Source organism: Cinclus cinclus, chromosome 1 (genome assembly GCF_963662255.1).
Source record: "Cinclus cinclus chromosome 1, bCinCin1.1, whole genome shotgun sequence".
NCBI lineage: Eukaryota > Metazoa > Chordata > Aves > Passeriformes > Cinclidae > Cinclus > Cinclus cinclus.
The window spans coordinates 44,899,283-44,914,699 of record NC_085046.1 but is presented as its reverse complement, the minus strand read 5'-3'; the positions used below and the strand labels follow the sequence as shown (position 1 = coordinate 44,914,699).

At 46.4% G+C, this 15,417-nt stretch overlaps 1 protein-coding gene across 1 annotated transcript; it reads right to left on the bottom strand.

The window, feature by feature from the left end:
- Positions 1-1,496: 1,496 nt before the first annotated feature.
- On the bottom strand, positions 1,497-14,991 carry TGM4 (transglutaminase 4). The gene is made up of 14 exons (XM_062497040.1): positions 14,976-14,991; positions 11,498-11,677; positions 11,259-11,362; positions 10,806-10,935; positions 10,034-10,152; positions 8,522-8,629; positions 7,789-7,963; positions 7,122-7,260; positions 6,755-6,858; positions 5,239-5,490; positions 4,235-4,582; positions 2,729-2,898; positions 2,116-2,252; positions 1,497-1,638 (listed from the first exon to the last, which is right to left on the bottom strand). Exons 1-14 carry the CDS (start codon positions 14,989-14,991, stop codon positions 1,497-1,499), a joined length of 2,124 nt encoding a protein of 707 aa, XP_062353024.1.
- Between the last annotated feature and the right edge of the window lie 426 nt (positions 14,992-15,417).

The following is a 15,417-nucleotide window of genomic DNA, read 5'->3' as shown; positions in this document are numbered from 1 at the left end:
GTGTTGTTATACTTCTCATCTGGTGTCTTCTACAGCAGTTTTTTTAATGCAAATTGGGAATTTATGTCACTTGAAAAAATACATTTTTTTTTCTGTTTGGAACTCCTTTTGTGCCTTTGGTTGCTTCTGTACTTTCTAAAGAACTAATACTTCCTCTGCCAAGCACTTCCCTACTCTGCGGACGTCATGTACATGGACCCTGCACCCGCTCTGCCCGTGGAGAGGAGCTCCCACTCCCTGCTGTGGCACCACAGGAGGTGGCCTTTCAGGGACCCTGTGCTGCTGTGGAGCGACATAACACTGTGGGCAGAGGGGCAGCAGGGGTCAGGGCAGCTTTGACTCCCTTCTGTGGCCTGGCAGCCACCTGTGTGTTCATCTGGGATTTCCCCAAATCTTTGAAACACAAGAGAGTGGTTAAAACTTTTTGCTTTTTTATGTCCTTTCTCTTTTCCCCCGTTCCCTTTTTATGGGCTGGCACATAACCAGATGTAGTCACCATTTATTTTTTCCACTCTACTGCCTTAATGCTTGAACATCTGACTTTTAAATAAACAGATAAACTATCCCCTATACTACTGTGTGACCTGATTTCCTCTTTACTTGTGGAATGCTGGCAAACCCAGTGCCACTCTGCTGCTGGCCACGCTGTGGCACAAAAAAATCTCTTGCTAAATAAAGGTGGGCTCAGGAGTTGCTGGGATGTGTAGTGCAGTAGTGGGCTCCAGCTGTGCACAGCTGTTGTCTTCTCCAATGTGACCACGGCTGGAAGAGCTCCTGATGTGCACTGGCATCGAGGTTCTTCCTGTAATCCATCAGCATTCAGGGTGGAAGGGGAAGAATAGAGGTTGTACATTTCTAGGGAAGTACTAGTAACAAATGCTGCTGGAGAAGGCACCTCTTCCAAAAATGCCTGAAAACCCCTCAAAAAAGTGGGATAGGAAGATCTGTGAGAAATGGTGCTTGTGGAGACTGTGCTGGGTTTGCTCTTTCTGAACTCTAAAGACAAGGAAAGACAGATGCTGGTAGATTCCCCAGATGGTGAGCTGGGAGGAAGAGGGAAGTGACCAGTAGGGATTTTCTTGAAATGTTCCTCGAGCTGCACAGCGGCCCATGGTGCAATAAGGTCCCTGTGTGTCCTTCCATGTAGGACCACAGCACTGCTGCCTCTCCCAGGCTCACACCCATCTCTGGCTGAAGCTGGTACCAACACGAGCTCCAATCCCTGGTCTGAGATGGGAACATCCCCTTGTGGATTCAGAGCCATCCCAGTGTGACAATATCATGAAACCAATTAACACAGTCATTTTTCACAACCTTTATTGAATCATAATCAACTGCAATCAATGCAACTGCGCCCTTAAGCCAGTTTAATTTGCTTAGCTTTATGGCATTTTTGCTCTTTACTTTAAAAAGTACTGTGCAGCAATCAAGAGGGGAAGAAGTGCCAAATGATGCAATACATTTAGCAAGGCCAGTGTTTGCAAAAGGCACCGATCCTACTCAGTGATGGTGATGGCCTTCTCAGTAGAGATTCCTTTGATCTGGTTTGAGATCAGCTTGGCTACGATTTTCTTCTCTCCTAGTCTTGTCGGAGTGCATATTATTTCAGACTTCATGATCCTGCCAGGCATTATATCCCTAAGGACAAACCAAAATAGTCCCAGCACAAATTAGGGTTATTTGCCCCTTTTGAATAATTTCACTTAAAGAAAGAGTCACTGCATGGGTTTAGGGTGGGTGTTTCCCTTCCCTCATGACCAGTGTGCAGCAAATGGGGTCTGGCATGGTGGCACTTCCTGGTGGTCCCAGTGATGCTGGGGACCTTCCCCGGATTTCCCCATACTGCTGAAACACCAAATTCAGCTCTGAAGGAAGCAGCTGTGTTCATACTTGTTGGGCAGCACAGCAGGAGCAGGGGGGATCTCCTGTCATGCCCGTCTGCCCTGAGCCAACTGCTGTGGATCTTTCTGGCCAAATGTGGTGCTGTTTCAAACACAGCTGGCAAAGGTCCCTCTTACTCCAAATCCCCTAACTGCTTCTTCAAGGATATTCAAAAAATAAATAATAAACATAGCAGAGTCCTGCCATGGTTATTTCATTGGCTCATCTCCTTACCCCTGCTCAAACGTTGTCATCTTAAATATGCCCAAGCCCTCCACCAGCAGTTTGCAGTTTTCCAGGGTCACATTCAGCTTGTTCTTGAAGATGAATGCACAGGTGAAGTCATTGTACAGTTTGGCTGTTTCTGGCATCTGGCAGAGGAGGAAAGAGAGAAACAAACCCAAAGACTGGGGATTAGAGGGTAATAAAGATTCCAGAGTTGCTGCAGGTTTGCTCACCACCATCATGGTGGAGGATAACACCTTCATATCCTTTCCACCCTCCCGAAGCAGTGTGTTTTCCCAACTGGTTTCTCAACACGTTTTTCCTTCAGGAGGGAGAGCTGTGGGCTGGGAGATGGGCCCTGTACGAACTGTCCTTTCCCATCCCCTTCCCTCCAGCAGACCCTTCCTTTCCCCTTTAAATGAGGCAATAATAAAACTTCCATTTCATGGCTGCTTTCAACCTTCAAATGAATGTTGAATATCCAAATAAGATGCAAAGAACTGAGCATCCCAGGAGATAGCTGTTTGGAAGATCCCCCTGGGAATGCTACCACCACCATGGTGCTTCAGTGAGAAGAGCTTTAACCCTTGTCCCCCAGGAGCCCAGTTGGCAGCTGCCTCACCTGGACAGTGATGGGGGGATACTCAAATCTCATTGAACTCTCCTTAGTGAGTTTGTCATTCGTTTCCTTGACCTCAGCAATGGCAGTGACAAGGATGAGCACTTCATCTTCCACGGAGGACAGTGTCTTCATGTATGCGTCAGGTGCTATTTTCAGGGGGATCTGCATCTCTGCAGGAAAGAAAACATAACTGGATGCTTCATCAAACGCCCAGGAATTGGGGGACAAAGTCAGTTCTGGTGGCTGGCGTCCCAGTGTGTGGCATAAGCCATGTTTGCTGAAATCATCCTGCTTTCCCTTCAGGCCTAGTCCTTGCGGGGGGAAGCCCTGGATGGGTGGGTGGTACCTGGGACATGCAGGCCATGGGAAGGGTGGCTGAGTCCCACCATCTCCCTGCTCAGACAAGCACTGGCTTTGGCTCACATGCAGCACCTCAGCAGCCCTCATCCCTGGATGCCAAGGCACTCAGGAGAAGGCAGAGGAGCAGGAGGTTGAGTACATCTAAGCCTGCACCCTCGAGGGTTTCTCTGCCTGCTATAAAATTGCTGCTTTCCTTTCACTTCAGATTTTATCTTTAATTGCCTGGACAACTTTCAGAGGCTCAGAAAAGCCACAAAGTCAGCAGTGATGGTGCTTGAGTATTGCTTTAGCTGCAAAGCTTCCTGGCTTCTGGGAATAAAACCAAAAATGCCTGTCCTTTTTCCTAAGTGGATATATGTATGCATGTATATATGGAGATACCTTTGTGTGTCCTCCCGTACTGCATTTTGACAGCAACAGTATATAAGTGAAAACACTCAGTACTCATCAGCAGCAAAGACTTTTTTTTTTTTTGAGTGATTCATGCTTGGAGTCAGCAAGGGTTGTTAATTATTTATCACTCATTAATCTCTTGTTTAGCAAATTTCAGTTACATTGCTTGAAATCAAAAATGCAACCCAGGTTTTTCAAAGATGTGCAAAGCACAGCAGCAAACAGGTCCAGGGATCAGCCAGGCAGGCAGTCACAAACTGGGAATTTGATTGGGCAAAGAATTCAGAAAACAACTCTCACCAGCATCACCACCACTCAAATTAGAGCGGCAAACACAAATACAAAAAATACTGAAATTTCTAGCCATCAAAATCCCGTGAGGGATTTGATCCACATGGATGCATGCAAAGCCTGTGGTGACATCTTTGATGTTTAAACAGTGAGGATAGGAGAGAGATGCTTCAGCACATCTCGCTCATGCCATGCAAACCTCTGTCTGCCCTCAGCAATGTGTTTCTAACCACCTCCTTGAAGCTGCAGCAAGGCCTTCATGTTTTGGTCCCTGCTGCAGAGGGATCCCAGTCTGTAACTGGGATTTCCAAATGCAGTTATGAGGGAGGTAGGTTTCTAGGCAGGCAATTTCTGCTCTTCACAAAGTACAGAGCCATACACTGGTCTATACTGAAGCCAGTACAAATCCCAGACTGCCACAGTAAATTAGTCTACAGAACACAGCAAGCTTTCTGTGCTTACCAGATGTGCCTTCAAGATTGATGGTTTCCTTGATAGTTCCAAGATTGGCCTGAACTTTTCCAGTATAGTACTGCAGCTGGCAGGAGCCAGTAAGGTCAACGGTCCAGTTCCCAGGAGCAGAGATCTTCACTGTGATGGCCATTTCAAGGGGATTGCCAGGATGCAAAGCTTCTGTATTGGTTATCTCAAGCTGGAGCCCAGTCTTGGTGACTGGCTCCTTCGGGACCAAAGGCTGGGTGTTCCCACTTAGTGTCTGTATAGTCGAAGCATAGCCTGAACGAGGCGTCAATCCCAAAGGACGTATAAAGCTGTAAGCTCTTTGCATAGACATCCTTTCCTCTTTGGAGCCTGGATGAAGAAAAATAAGAGTGACATATGTATCTCAGTTTCCTCACCCAGAGCTATCTTCCCTTTACTTATGCTTTTGCTGATAAGCAGAGAGGATGTCAGGGCACCTCCAGCCTCTGCTCAGGACAGCTTCTTGGTTTATGCTACCACCAAATCTAACTGCAACATTCTGTACTGGAAGAATTTCCTGGAAGAGAAATTTAGAGGATGGATACTGTGAAATATTTCAGCCTGATATTTTTGCCCTGCTCACTGAGAAGGGCTTAACAGTCTAGGATGACATGGCTGGATCATAAAAACTGTGAGGAGGAAATGTGGGAATTTTTTTCCCTAATATGGTTTGGGAAATGGAAAGACGAAATGGAAAAGAATGAAGAAATAAAGCAAAGGTCAGTCTGACAACTAGGCTCATCACTCAGGCCATTTCTTTCACTGCCCGCTAGCTTGCTGGTGTCCCCCAAGAGCAGCCTATAGGTGTCACTGTGGGCATGAGGATGCCCGGGAGCAGTGCTGCATCCCGAGGGTCTCCAGGCCTTACACCGAGTTTGCCAGTGCAGTTACTCCTGCAGTTTTCTCCTCGAAACAACACGCTGTGGGGTGACCTGCATGGTCGGGGTCTCGTCTTTGGCACTACCTTAGAGTATGGGGGTTGTTACCTTCGGGGTATTTGTACTCCCAGGTGATGTCTTCCCGCCTGTTCTGCCCCACGGCTTTTGTGCTGATGTTCTTGCCGATGGCTTGGGTCTCTGTGCCAACCTTGAAGTACTTCTCCTTGCCGTTCACCTTCTTGACGACCCAGTAGACTCTGTCAGCATTCACTTCTGCGTACACAAACTTGCTGTCGTGGGGCAAATACACATCTCCTTCCCGGACAGCCTTCACTGGGCATGGGCCACACTGGAAACGACCTAGAAAGAGCATTCAGTACTAACTGATTTTCCAAACACCAGCAGTGATTCCAGTTTTTGCTCCACACTCAGACACACTCAAGCAGGGATCTGTGACCATGGCAGTTGACAATTAGCAGTAGATACTCCTCCAACTCAGTAGCGAACTCCAAAACCTCTCATTTATCCCACAGCTGATTAGGAATGTTTTATAGATGACCAGAGTCTGATAGGAGCTTTTGCATGTTTCCCCTCACTTAGATAGTTTTAACATTAGAAAGCCTCAGCTTGGTTTGATAAAAGGAATGGAACATAATGATGTCCAAACAAGGGCAATGTGTTTCAAATAAGTAGATAAAGTAATGTAAAAGTAGCTACACAGGATGCTAAACATAGCTGGAAACAGTGGAAAAACGGATAATGAGGAATATAGTGGCTTTTGTGGCAATGTTATGTGACAAGAAACAACAGCACATGCTGTAAGAGAAGTTGAAGGCAAGGTCACCTGTAATGCTGGGGGTACTCAGTGAGCATGACCACCAGGGACCCCTTAGGATGACCCTCCAGAACCATAGAAGGCCTTCCAGTAAGAGGCCGATGCATGCAAATTAATTCTGGAAGTGATGTTTACATATTAGCCAGGCAGTACATGCTAATGAATATGTATTATCATGATGGAATAAATACCTTGTTGTAAAGTTTCATGATACACCCAATTAGAGGTGATATCCTCTAGGTGTCCAGTGTGCTGCAGTAATGAATACCTGCTTTCTAATGCTTCAAAATTGTGTTAGAAAATTTCTTCCTTAGCCAATTTCATTATCAGGTCATGAAGTCAGCTGCATCCAGAAACCTTTTTGATCTCTAGGCAATATTCCACTTTCTGTACTTCCCTGAGGATTAACCTTTTGGTGTTTTTTTTGTTTTTTTTCCACCTTCAAATTCCCTGAACCTGTGCAGAGAGTGTAGTTATCAATTTTGGTGACCACTCCTGTCATCTACCAATGAACAGGCTCATGACCCCAATGACTTAGATGTGCTCTAACCCCTGAAACAACACTCACATTCCCACAAAGTTGGTTTTCTGCCTGTCAAGAAATGCTGCTCTTTCCATTCTGGGCTGAGGTGGCAGGAGTAAGACCTGCTGCTTTAGAGTGTCACTGACCCAGTGCATGAAGTTGTGCATGGGGAGTACCTGGTTTGCTGACTGGGAAGCATGTTTTTCATGCAAAATGTCCCTGCCTCCCTCAGGAGTTGCAGAAGAGCCTGTCTAGGCAAATCCTACCTTGACTTTGCTCCTGAGGAGTTGAATCAATTGCCTGCCAGCCATCAAACCCATTGGGCAGGTCTGCTCTCTTCATCCAGACATCATTCCACACGTGGAAGTTCCTGCATGCATTTGGGTTGGAAAGAAAAGGAGTGAGTTGTTACAGCCCAAAGAATCATGATCTCCTCCCTTAATCCTTTTGTAAGGGCAGATTTAATGGGCATTTGTGGGTAACTATGTGAAACCCCTGGCTTTCTCTCTCTCTCTCTCCCTGACAACAAACCCCAGGCAATAGTGAAATTCTCTAAGGAATTGCTGGGGCTGGGAATGGGGCACTTTGCAGGCAGCACAGGGTGTAGGAAGTGTTAGCCCCATTTGGCAGTACCAGACAGAGTCGAAGGACAGCGAGTTCAGCTTTTCTCCTCTTTCGTTTAGGTAAACATCAACTCTCAGGTTCTCCTCCGTGTCATGGGCCGCATCAAAAGTACTCACACAGCGGGATGGGACTCCCAGGCAACGCATGACTGCAGCACAGACAGACAAAATACAAGGTGACAAAATCCTTCAGACCAGTGGGCATCCTCTCATCTGACCCCTCTTCCCACCCAGGGTCCTCCAGAGCAGGTGCTCAGGACTGTGTACAGATGTTTTTTGAACATCTTCAAGGATGTAGATTCCACAACCTCTCTGGGCACCCCTGTGCCAGTGTTTGGTCACCCCCACAGTGAAAAAAGTTGTTTCCCCAAGTTCAGACAGAACCTCCTTCAGACAGAACTGTCCTTCAGACAGAACCTTTCAGGCTGTGCCTATCACCTCTGGTCTTGTCACTGAGCATCACTGAGAAGAGCCTGTCTGTGCCCCACTCCTTCCTATCAGGTATTTACACACAAGGATCAGACCCCCAAAGCCTTCTCTTCTGGCTGGGCAGTCCTGACTCCCTCAGCATCTCCTTACAGACAGACCCTGCCACCTCTGTTGACCAGAGGGACAGTAATTTGGCTTACCAGCACAGTAATTGGGATGTCAGGGAAGGGAGAGGAGTCACTTTTCACCTGTATTGAGGACTCCTGCAAAGACCCAGCACTGGCCATAACGGATCGGCTTCTTGGTTTTGTAGTAGTTCTGCAAAATGGTGACGCTACCAATCCAATCCATAGGGGATGTTCCATTGATGTAATTTCCTGACCAGTTCCCCAGCAGAACTCCGTTGTCATCATTGGCATTAACCTGTGGCCACACACAAATGCAAAGGAGAAAAATAAAGGGATGAGGCTGAGTGGGGCTTAAACCCCAGGGTCTCCGTCCACCCTGTGGCTTCCCAGGTGCTCCACAGCCATGTGGGACCCATCAAGGCTGCTGGTGCTGGCTGGGGGCTCCCCTGGTTAGAAAACCTCCACCTGGATATCTAAAGGGAGGTGGCACCTCTGCTCAGGGCAGTAAAAATTAACTCTGCATTTGTGTCTTAAATCACAGGGCTCCAAAAGGGTCCCAGCACAGCAAGAAGTTACCTGCCCCAAACACAACCCTTGTGTTGGCCCCACCAACACAACTAATGAGGAAGGACAACTACAGAGGCAGCTGCAAGCTTTGGAGATGGGGACATGCTGTATTTTTGTTTGGCTCTTCCCTCTGCCCAAAAATGCCTCTGTCTCTTTGCTTGCAGTTTCCCAAAGGAATTTATTTCAGATACCTCCTGAAATGGTGGTCATGGTCCCAGGGAAAGAAGAGCAAGTAAAGAGGAGGGAAGATATGGAGGGGCAAAGCACTTCACTGAGAGAGGCTTACCAAAGCAGACATAGCTCTGGACACATTTGCAGGATCTCTTCTATCATTCAGACTGAGCTTGCTTTTGTCTAGTAGATACATGCAAGCATCCAAGATAAATTCCTCAAACTGTTTTGGGGAGAAAATAGAGATATTTTTATATGTCGCTCTAAAACAGAATTTGCTTGTCACTGCAAAACATGTACTTGGAGGAAAACGTATGACTAGCTCTAACTGCAAAACTTCCTTTATGATACTGAATTTCCAAGGCTGTGAGGCCTCCCAAAGTTGTTCTCTCCAAAGAAGGGCTAAAATGAAACCCAGACTTGGAAGACAAACCTGTCTCCCATGTCTTTATAATCTTTATAATCCCGTGTCTCCAGTAATCTTTACTCTTGTGCACACAAGTCACCAACGTCACCTCCCCACAACTCTGCAAATTACTCACAAGAGTAATGAAAATTTAAGATTTCTGCTGATATGTAGTCTATTAACATAGGTACAAAATGAACCTTGAAAAAAAGAAAGGTACATAAATGCTAATTATTACAGCAAAGATTCCTAATTAGCAATTGTTGATAAGTCTCCCTGAGGTCCAGTTCAGAAAGATGTCAAACATCTGAGCCAATGAAGCTTGTCAGAATATTAATATCAATTCTCACTGCTTAACAGCAGAATAAATATTAGGAAAGGCACAGCCCTACAGATGATGCCCTTTGGCCCCTTTTGTGTGAAGGCAACAGTGTGAGCACCTTGGCTGGGCTATGTGTTCTGCAGATACATATTCTGCAGATATCCTGCAAAAACTGTAGACTTACAAAACAAAACAAAACAAACAAAACAAACAAAAAAAAAAAAACAAAACAAAAAAAAAAACACAAACAGAAAAAAGCCTAGATTTGAACATTTTTGGTGGGGATTTCTGTCTGCATAGGGTGCAGGATATTCTGCTTGGGTGCCTGTGTGCTTTCTACAGGGTGCAAATCTGCTCTGACATCCACCTCTTGTCTTTAGCCTAAGCCAGTTTGACATTCTGGTCCTCTGGAGTTATCTCAGAGGCAACGTGCAGGAACACCCTTCCTGAGAGAGTGGCTGATTGTGTCCTGCACACAGCTGTCAGTGAAGGCACCACTGGAAAGGTGATAACCTCTGCCAGTAATTTTACCTTTTTTATTCTCAATTATAATGCAACAGGTAAGTGGATTTTTTTCCCCCATCAGCCCTCTCCATTGTCTCATTAGCTGATTAACAACACCTACAGTTACATGAGAGCAGGAATTACCTTATGGGAATTTTTTCAATTAGAAATACCCTGTCCCTAGTTTCCACATCCTTTACCAGGGGCTCACATGACCTGACCATAAATGTACCACTAAACCCTGTTCTCCAGCTGTGGGTGGGGAACAAATGTAGGCACACAGATTACTCTAAGCAGGTGAAGCTGGCAGGGTCATTCCAGCACTTTGAGCTACTCGTGAGCTTCATGCCGAAAGGATGAAGGGTAAGAGGACTGACAAGACAGCTGTGCTTTACCTGCCCAAAATTCCAGGGTCTGTTGTAGATGCTGTACGCAGACCCAACATAGATGTAGCCAGTGTCGTTGAGCACATATTCCTTCTTCTGTGCCTCATTGGCCATGTAGACAACATCATCTGGAGAAAAAAATCCCAAACCCTCAGATATCAGGTGGTTTCCATACTCTATATGAAATTGTCCATGGAAAGCTAAACTGGGATAATCAAGGATCTGCAACATTCACACCAACGGATGATCATGAAGCATTCCCATTTTTTTTTTGCTCCTATCATGAAGGAGTTTCCTATAAGACTAATCTTTAATTTCCCCCTGTTGCTTCGTGACCACTATTTTATTATTGCAAAAATCTTATTTCTGAACACTGCAGAGCACTAGGTAGACAGCAGAGAGACTGGGGAACTGATGCCTACCAACTACACAATTTTTTATTCTGGTTATTTTTTTTCTGGATCTTAAGCCAACTCAGTTCTCTCAGTTAATCTTTGGCTGGCTCAGGGAAACAGAGAAGGATGATGCAGAGTTGCAAACAAATGTGACAGATAGATGTCCTTCTACGTCCTGGCACTGGAGAATATCCAGTGAGGAGCTGGCTCATTGCTATTGCCCAGCTTCCCACTGGCTCCATGAGGATATTGCTTACAGCGTTTTACAGGGAAAAAGCAATGTATGTAAGAAAATAAGGAAAATACGAAGGAAAATATGAAGCAAAACTCCATCTGGGACAATCCTGGTAGGAGTAATTACCACTCCTAGTTGCAGGACTACTCACCTTCACACCAAGGATTGAACAAAAGGTAGATGGCACCATTTTCATGCTTATAAATGTTAGTGCCAGTCTTCACATGCAGGTTGTATTTTCCTACAGGGGCATTGGGTGAGCTGGTGACAGACAGCAGGCACTAGGAGACAACAAGAAGAGACGGCATGAAGGACACCCCACTATGGCCACAGGCATGGCAAAAAAATGGTGCCACAGAGCTGGCATGAGTGGCAAGGCTGGGGGCCATGGAGGTCCCTGCAGGAAAAGAGGGGAAGGCAGCTGGACAGGGCAAAGTCTGACCCTCCCCTGCATGGGGTAGCAATGAACCAAGCAGGACAAGGCCACTGTCCACGTAAAACCATAGGACTAAGGGAAAGCAGGACATGGGTATGAGGATGCTTTCCTCTGTAGCTTCTGATGGGCTCTGTACTGGACGTGGGGCCCCTTGCCCATAGGCTCTACCTCTTTGCCATTCTTCTTGACAAGGGAGATTTTCCACCCATTGAAATCTTCCTGCTCCGGTTTCAGTGACAGCAGGCTCCCCCTGTTTTTCATTGGATTTTCACCTAGAAACAAACCCAAGACAATATGTGTGAGGGTCATTCGGGTCTGCAATGCCTGTGCAGTGCCAGGAAGAGGCAGCTGGAATCTCCTGAGGCTCTCTGGCTTTGCCTGGTGGCCACAGAGGGACTCCTGCTTACCAATGCCAAAGCGCAGGGACAGCTTGTCGGCAGGCCTCAGCTCCCTGTTGAGGCTGATCTGCACCTGGAAGGGCTGCCCGCGCCGCACCACCAGGTTCTTGATGTTGTACCCATCCGTGTGGTGCTGCCGGGTGTTCTGGCTCTTCAGAAAGTCAATCCCAGTAACCTTCAGACTCATCTCTGGAAAGACATTAGGAGAAAAGGAGAAAGGAAAAAGAAGAGCTTTATGGTAATTTTCTCAGTAAAGACAGTTTTCTTCTTCTTAATTCAGACCTATGAGTCATCAAAATAGCTAGAGTAACAAGTCATCTAGCATAAGACAATATAAAATAAAATAACATTAAAAAAAAATTTAAAAATACCCAGAGGTGAAGCTCAGACTCCCTTGGCAGACATGGATGGAGGAGGATGCAGAATCATGTAGCAGCAGCTCAGGGATGGATGGAGGGCAAGGCAGGGGCTTGTCCCTGCTCTGGATGGATTTCTGTAGAACACTCACCTCAGAGCACTAACCCCTTCATGACACCTTCTGCTTTTCCCATTTGGCTTCAGCACAGATTTACTCCCCAGCAAGAATCCCTTGCAAGTGCCTTGCTCCTGTTCATTCCCAATATAGCAGCTGATTTTTAAGAGAAAGTGTTTAAAATTACTGCCTCCTTTCCTGCAGCTCTGGATAGGAGCAGGGCCAGGAAAAGCCTCAGCATCTCTGTGCCCAGTGACTCGTGGTTCAGGGTTGTGGCATAGGAGTGGAGCTCTGAGAGGCACAAGTCAGTGATACACTTGAGCAGAAAGTCAGTCCTCAGCTTTGAATGATGATGATGGAGATTTGGGGGTCACTGCATCAGGCTTTGGCAGGTTGCCCAGTTGTGACAGGAAAATCCAGAGCATGCTGGAATGTGGCTGTGCTGTGGGAGCGTTTTCTGTCTTGTACTTGCCCATTAAATATCCTCAAAGGACGAAGTCCGTGTGAACAGTAGGGAGTAACAATACCTCATAAGCACTCTTCTCATGAGTGATTCAGATGAAGACATGGGAGAGGCAAAAACGGCTTACGGTAACTTTGAAATTAGCAAGTCAAATGCATCATGGTTGAAGAGATTAATTCACCAAATGTCTTGACAGATTTGCATGGTACCTGGCAACCATGTTAATTTGAGTATCAACAAGAGCTGTCCCAAACACTGAAGAGGCTAGAAACTGCTGATAGCTGGTGTGGCATCAGATGATGTCACATGTAGGGCTAGTCCCAGGGCAGGCTGAAATCAGCAGCAGACTTCCTACTGAAGCCTGTGATGTGCAGCGACTGAAGCCTTGAGCAAACACCCATGGATCCCCACCAGACTACTACCCCTGTGTATTTCTTCTTAGTAAATATACAAACCTTATTTATCTTAATTACATAAAATTGACCAGTATCTTTTGTTAACCAACTTAATCTTCGAGTGCTTTCTGTTTGCTTGCTGCATGCCAGTTGCCAGCCTTGGGTTGGTGTTTTGCGCAATGGGGTGTGTGTGCATTTATGTAAAAAAATTTCAGCTGGAGCTAGCTGCTTAACCCTCTTGAGGACAAAGAAGAAGTGCATCCTCCTCAGCATTAAGAAAACTCCAAACACTAAAGCTGCTCAACCTTGTTCTTCCAGGATTCTGGAAAACCCTGGTGTTGGGCTGAGAAGATACCAGAAAGCCATGGTGCTGCGAGAGGGCTGCAAAGGGATGTGAGAGTTGAACACATTGAATAGCTGTGGGAAAGGGCCCTAGGAAATCCATCCTTCCAGCATTTCTTAACTTAGGGACTGCATATCCATCCCATTTCTGGACATCACCAGAGCTGTCAACCTTTGTGGAGGATGCACAGGGAAGATTCACTGACAACAGATGCCCTGGAATATGGCCTGACCATGCTGACCACTGTGCCAAACACCTGTCTCCACTCATCATTGCCAGTCAATTGTGCTGCATTTATTCATGTGCAAACACATCTGTGATACCCTGTGATCTGACTGGCACAGTGTCCTGTGCCAAGGAATACCTCAGAGTGAGCCAGTGGCACACCCATGACCACATCCAAGGGGGCTTGGCCGCAGCTTGTCTTCTGTGGGCAGCCCTCACATGCTGCTTTTGTCTTCCTGCCCTGCTTTCTGCCCTGGGCACAGAGCTGGGCCCCCACACACCTGCCTTCAGGCACCTTGGTTTGTCAACATGAAAATTAATGATTTACAAAAGAGCTGAGTATACCCAGAATGCACCCTAATGCTGTGCTCACTCCTGGGCCAGGCCAGAAGCAAACCCAAAATCTCAAATGCTGTCAGATTCCTTTCCCTTTTTTAATAGAAAAAAAAAAATTCAAGGCAGTATTTTGTCTCCTAGTTCCATGATTTATCCATTATAGAGCCCTTTCCTATGCTAACCCCCAAGTCCCATTGCATTGCTGCCTGCCTGGAGAGATGTTCAGAGCTTCTAGAGAACACTGATCAAAGATGGGCATATTAGGCCTTGACACTGGTAAATACGTGGGGCCTTTTTTCCTTATGATGAGGAGGTGATGGGGTTTTAAAAACCCATATAGAGAAGGGTATTTATAGTATGTCTGGCTTCAGCGGGAACAAGGGCTGCTCAGAAGGACAGAAGGGAATTTGGATGGGATCTGCAGCTTTTCAAGAGAGAGCCTACTTTGGATACCTGCATTTACTCCTGATTTTTGCCCAGCCTCCAGGCAAACCATCATGCACATCCCAGAGATGTGAGATCACATCCCAAGGATGCTGCTGTCCAAGATTCCTGGAAAACTTCAGCTCATCCACACCCAGGGTACAAAGGTTTCAAATTGAGGGACTCAGATCAGTGTCAAAAGACCCCTCCCCTCCTGCAGGCACCACACAGCCCACATGTGCATCTGCTTAGCTACATCCCAAACCCCAGGGGTTTTGGGCATTCTGGGGCTGGGCTGGTCAGTGGTGCTGGTTCAGCAGCTGCTGCAGTGACCCAGGCACCTTTCTAGGTAGGTGCAGATCTCCTTACAACAGGGCAGGCTAGACAGCCATGGGAGAGAACTCAAGGCCAAATAAATCCTATTTATTTTGAAACTTCTATCAGATGCTATCAGCCATCACTAAAGAGCAGTAATCTACATGATAACATAGCCTGGAAGAAAGAAATTATTTTAACATTGATGTGGGACAAGTTTAAAAGAGCTGCATTTCCTTCCCATTATCACTGACAGAACCATGTGTCTACAGGTTGAAGAAGAGTGATGAAAAATGAGCTGTGTCTTGCAGTTAGTTTACCAATCTGTCAAAAGCAGAATTTGCACAGCCAGAGCAAACTGATCCCCTGTGAGCAGCACTGGCACCAAAACTTCTTTCCTCAAGGTGTCACCCATGGCAGCCAGAGGGGTGAGAACCCCTGGAGCCACCATCCTCCCTGCAGGAGACTTGCCAAACTTCACACCTGACATATCATATCAAGCATTAAAAACTCACCAGTGTTGCTGAACATGGTTCTTGTCAGTTTCTACCTGAGATGCTTGCAATGCCAACAGCTTCCAAGCTCCTGAGTAGCCTCTGCCAATTGTTTCTGAGTGTGGAGAAGGAAGACAGACTGCCCTTTTTATCCATGCCTTGCTCTGAGGTGTCAGCAGGTCCACTGCCAAGGGGTGGTGTTTCGAGAAAGGAAGTTCCTGCGGGAAAAAAAAAAAAAAGGACTACAACTCCCTCTGCACATAGTCAGACCCTGAAAAACAGCGAAACTTAAATCCCGACTCACATGGAAGGTGAATTTGCACAATCAGATGATAAGTGGACAGACCCTTCACTGACAAACCGTAAATCACAGGCTGGGTGAGTAACAAGAATTCACCTATGCCCTAATATCCAGGTCACCAGGACTGCAACTCCAGGGCTAACTTTACAAGGAAGCCCACAA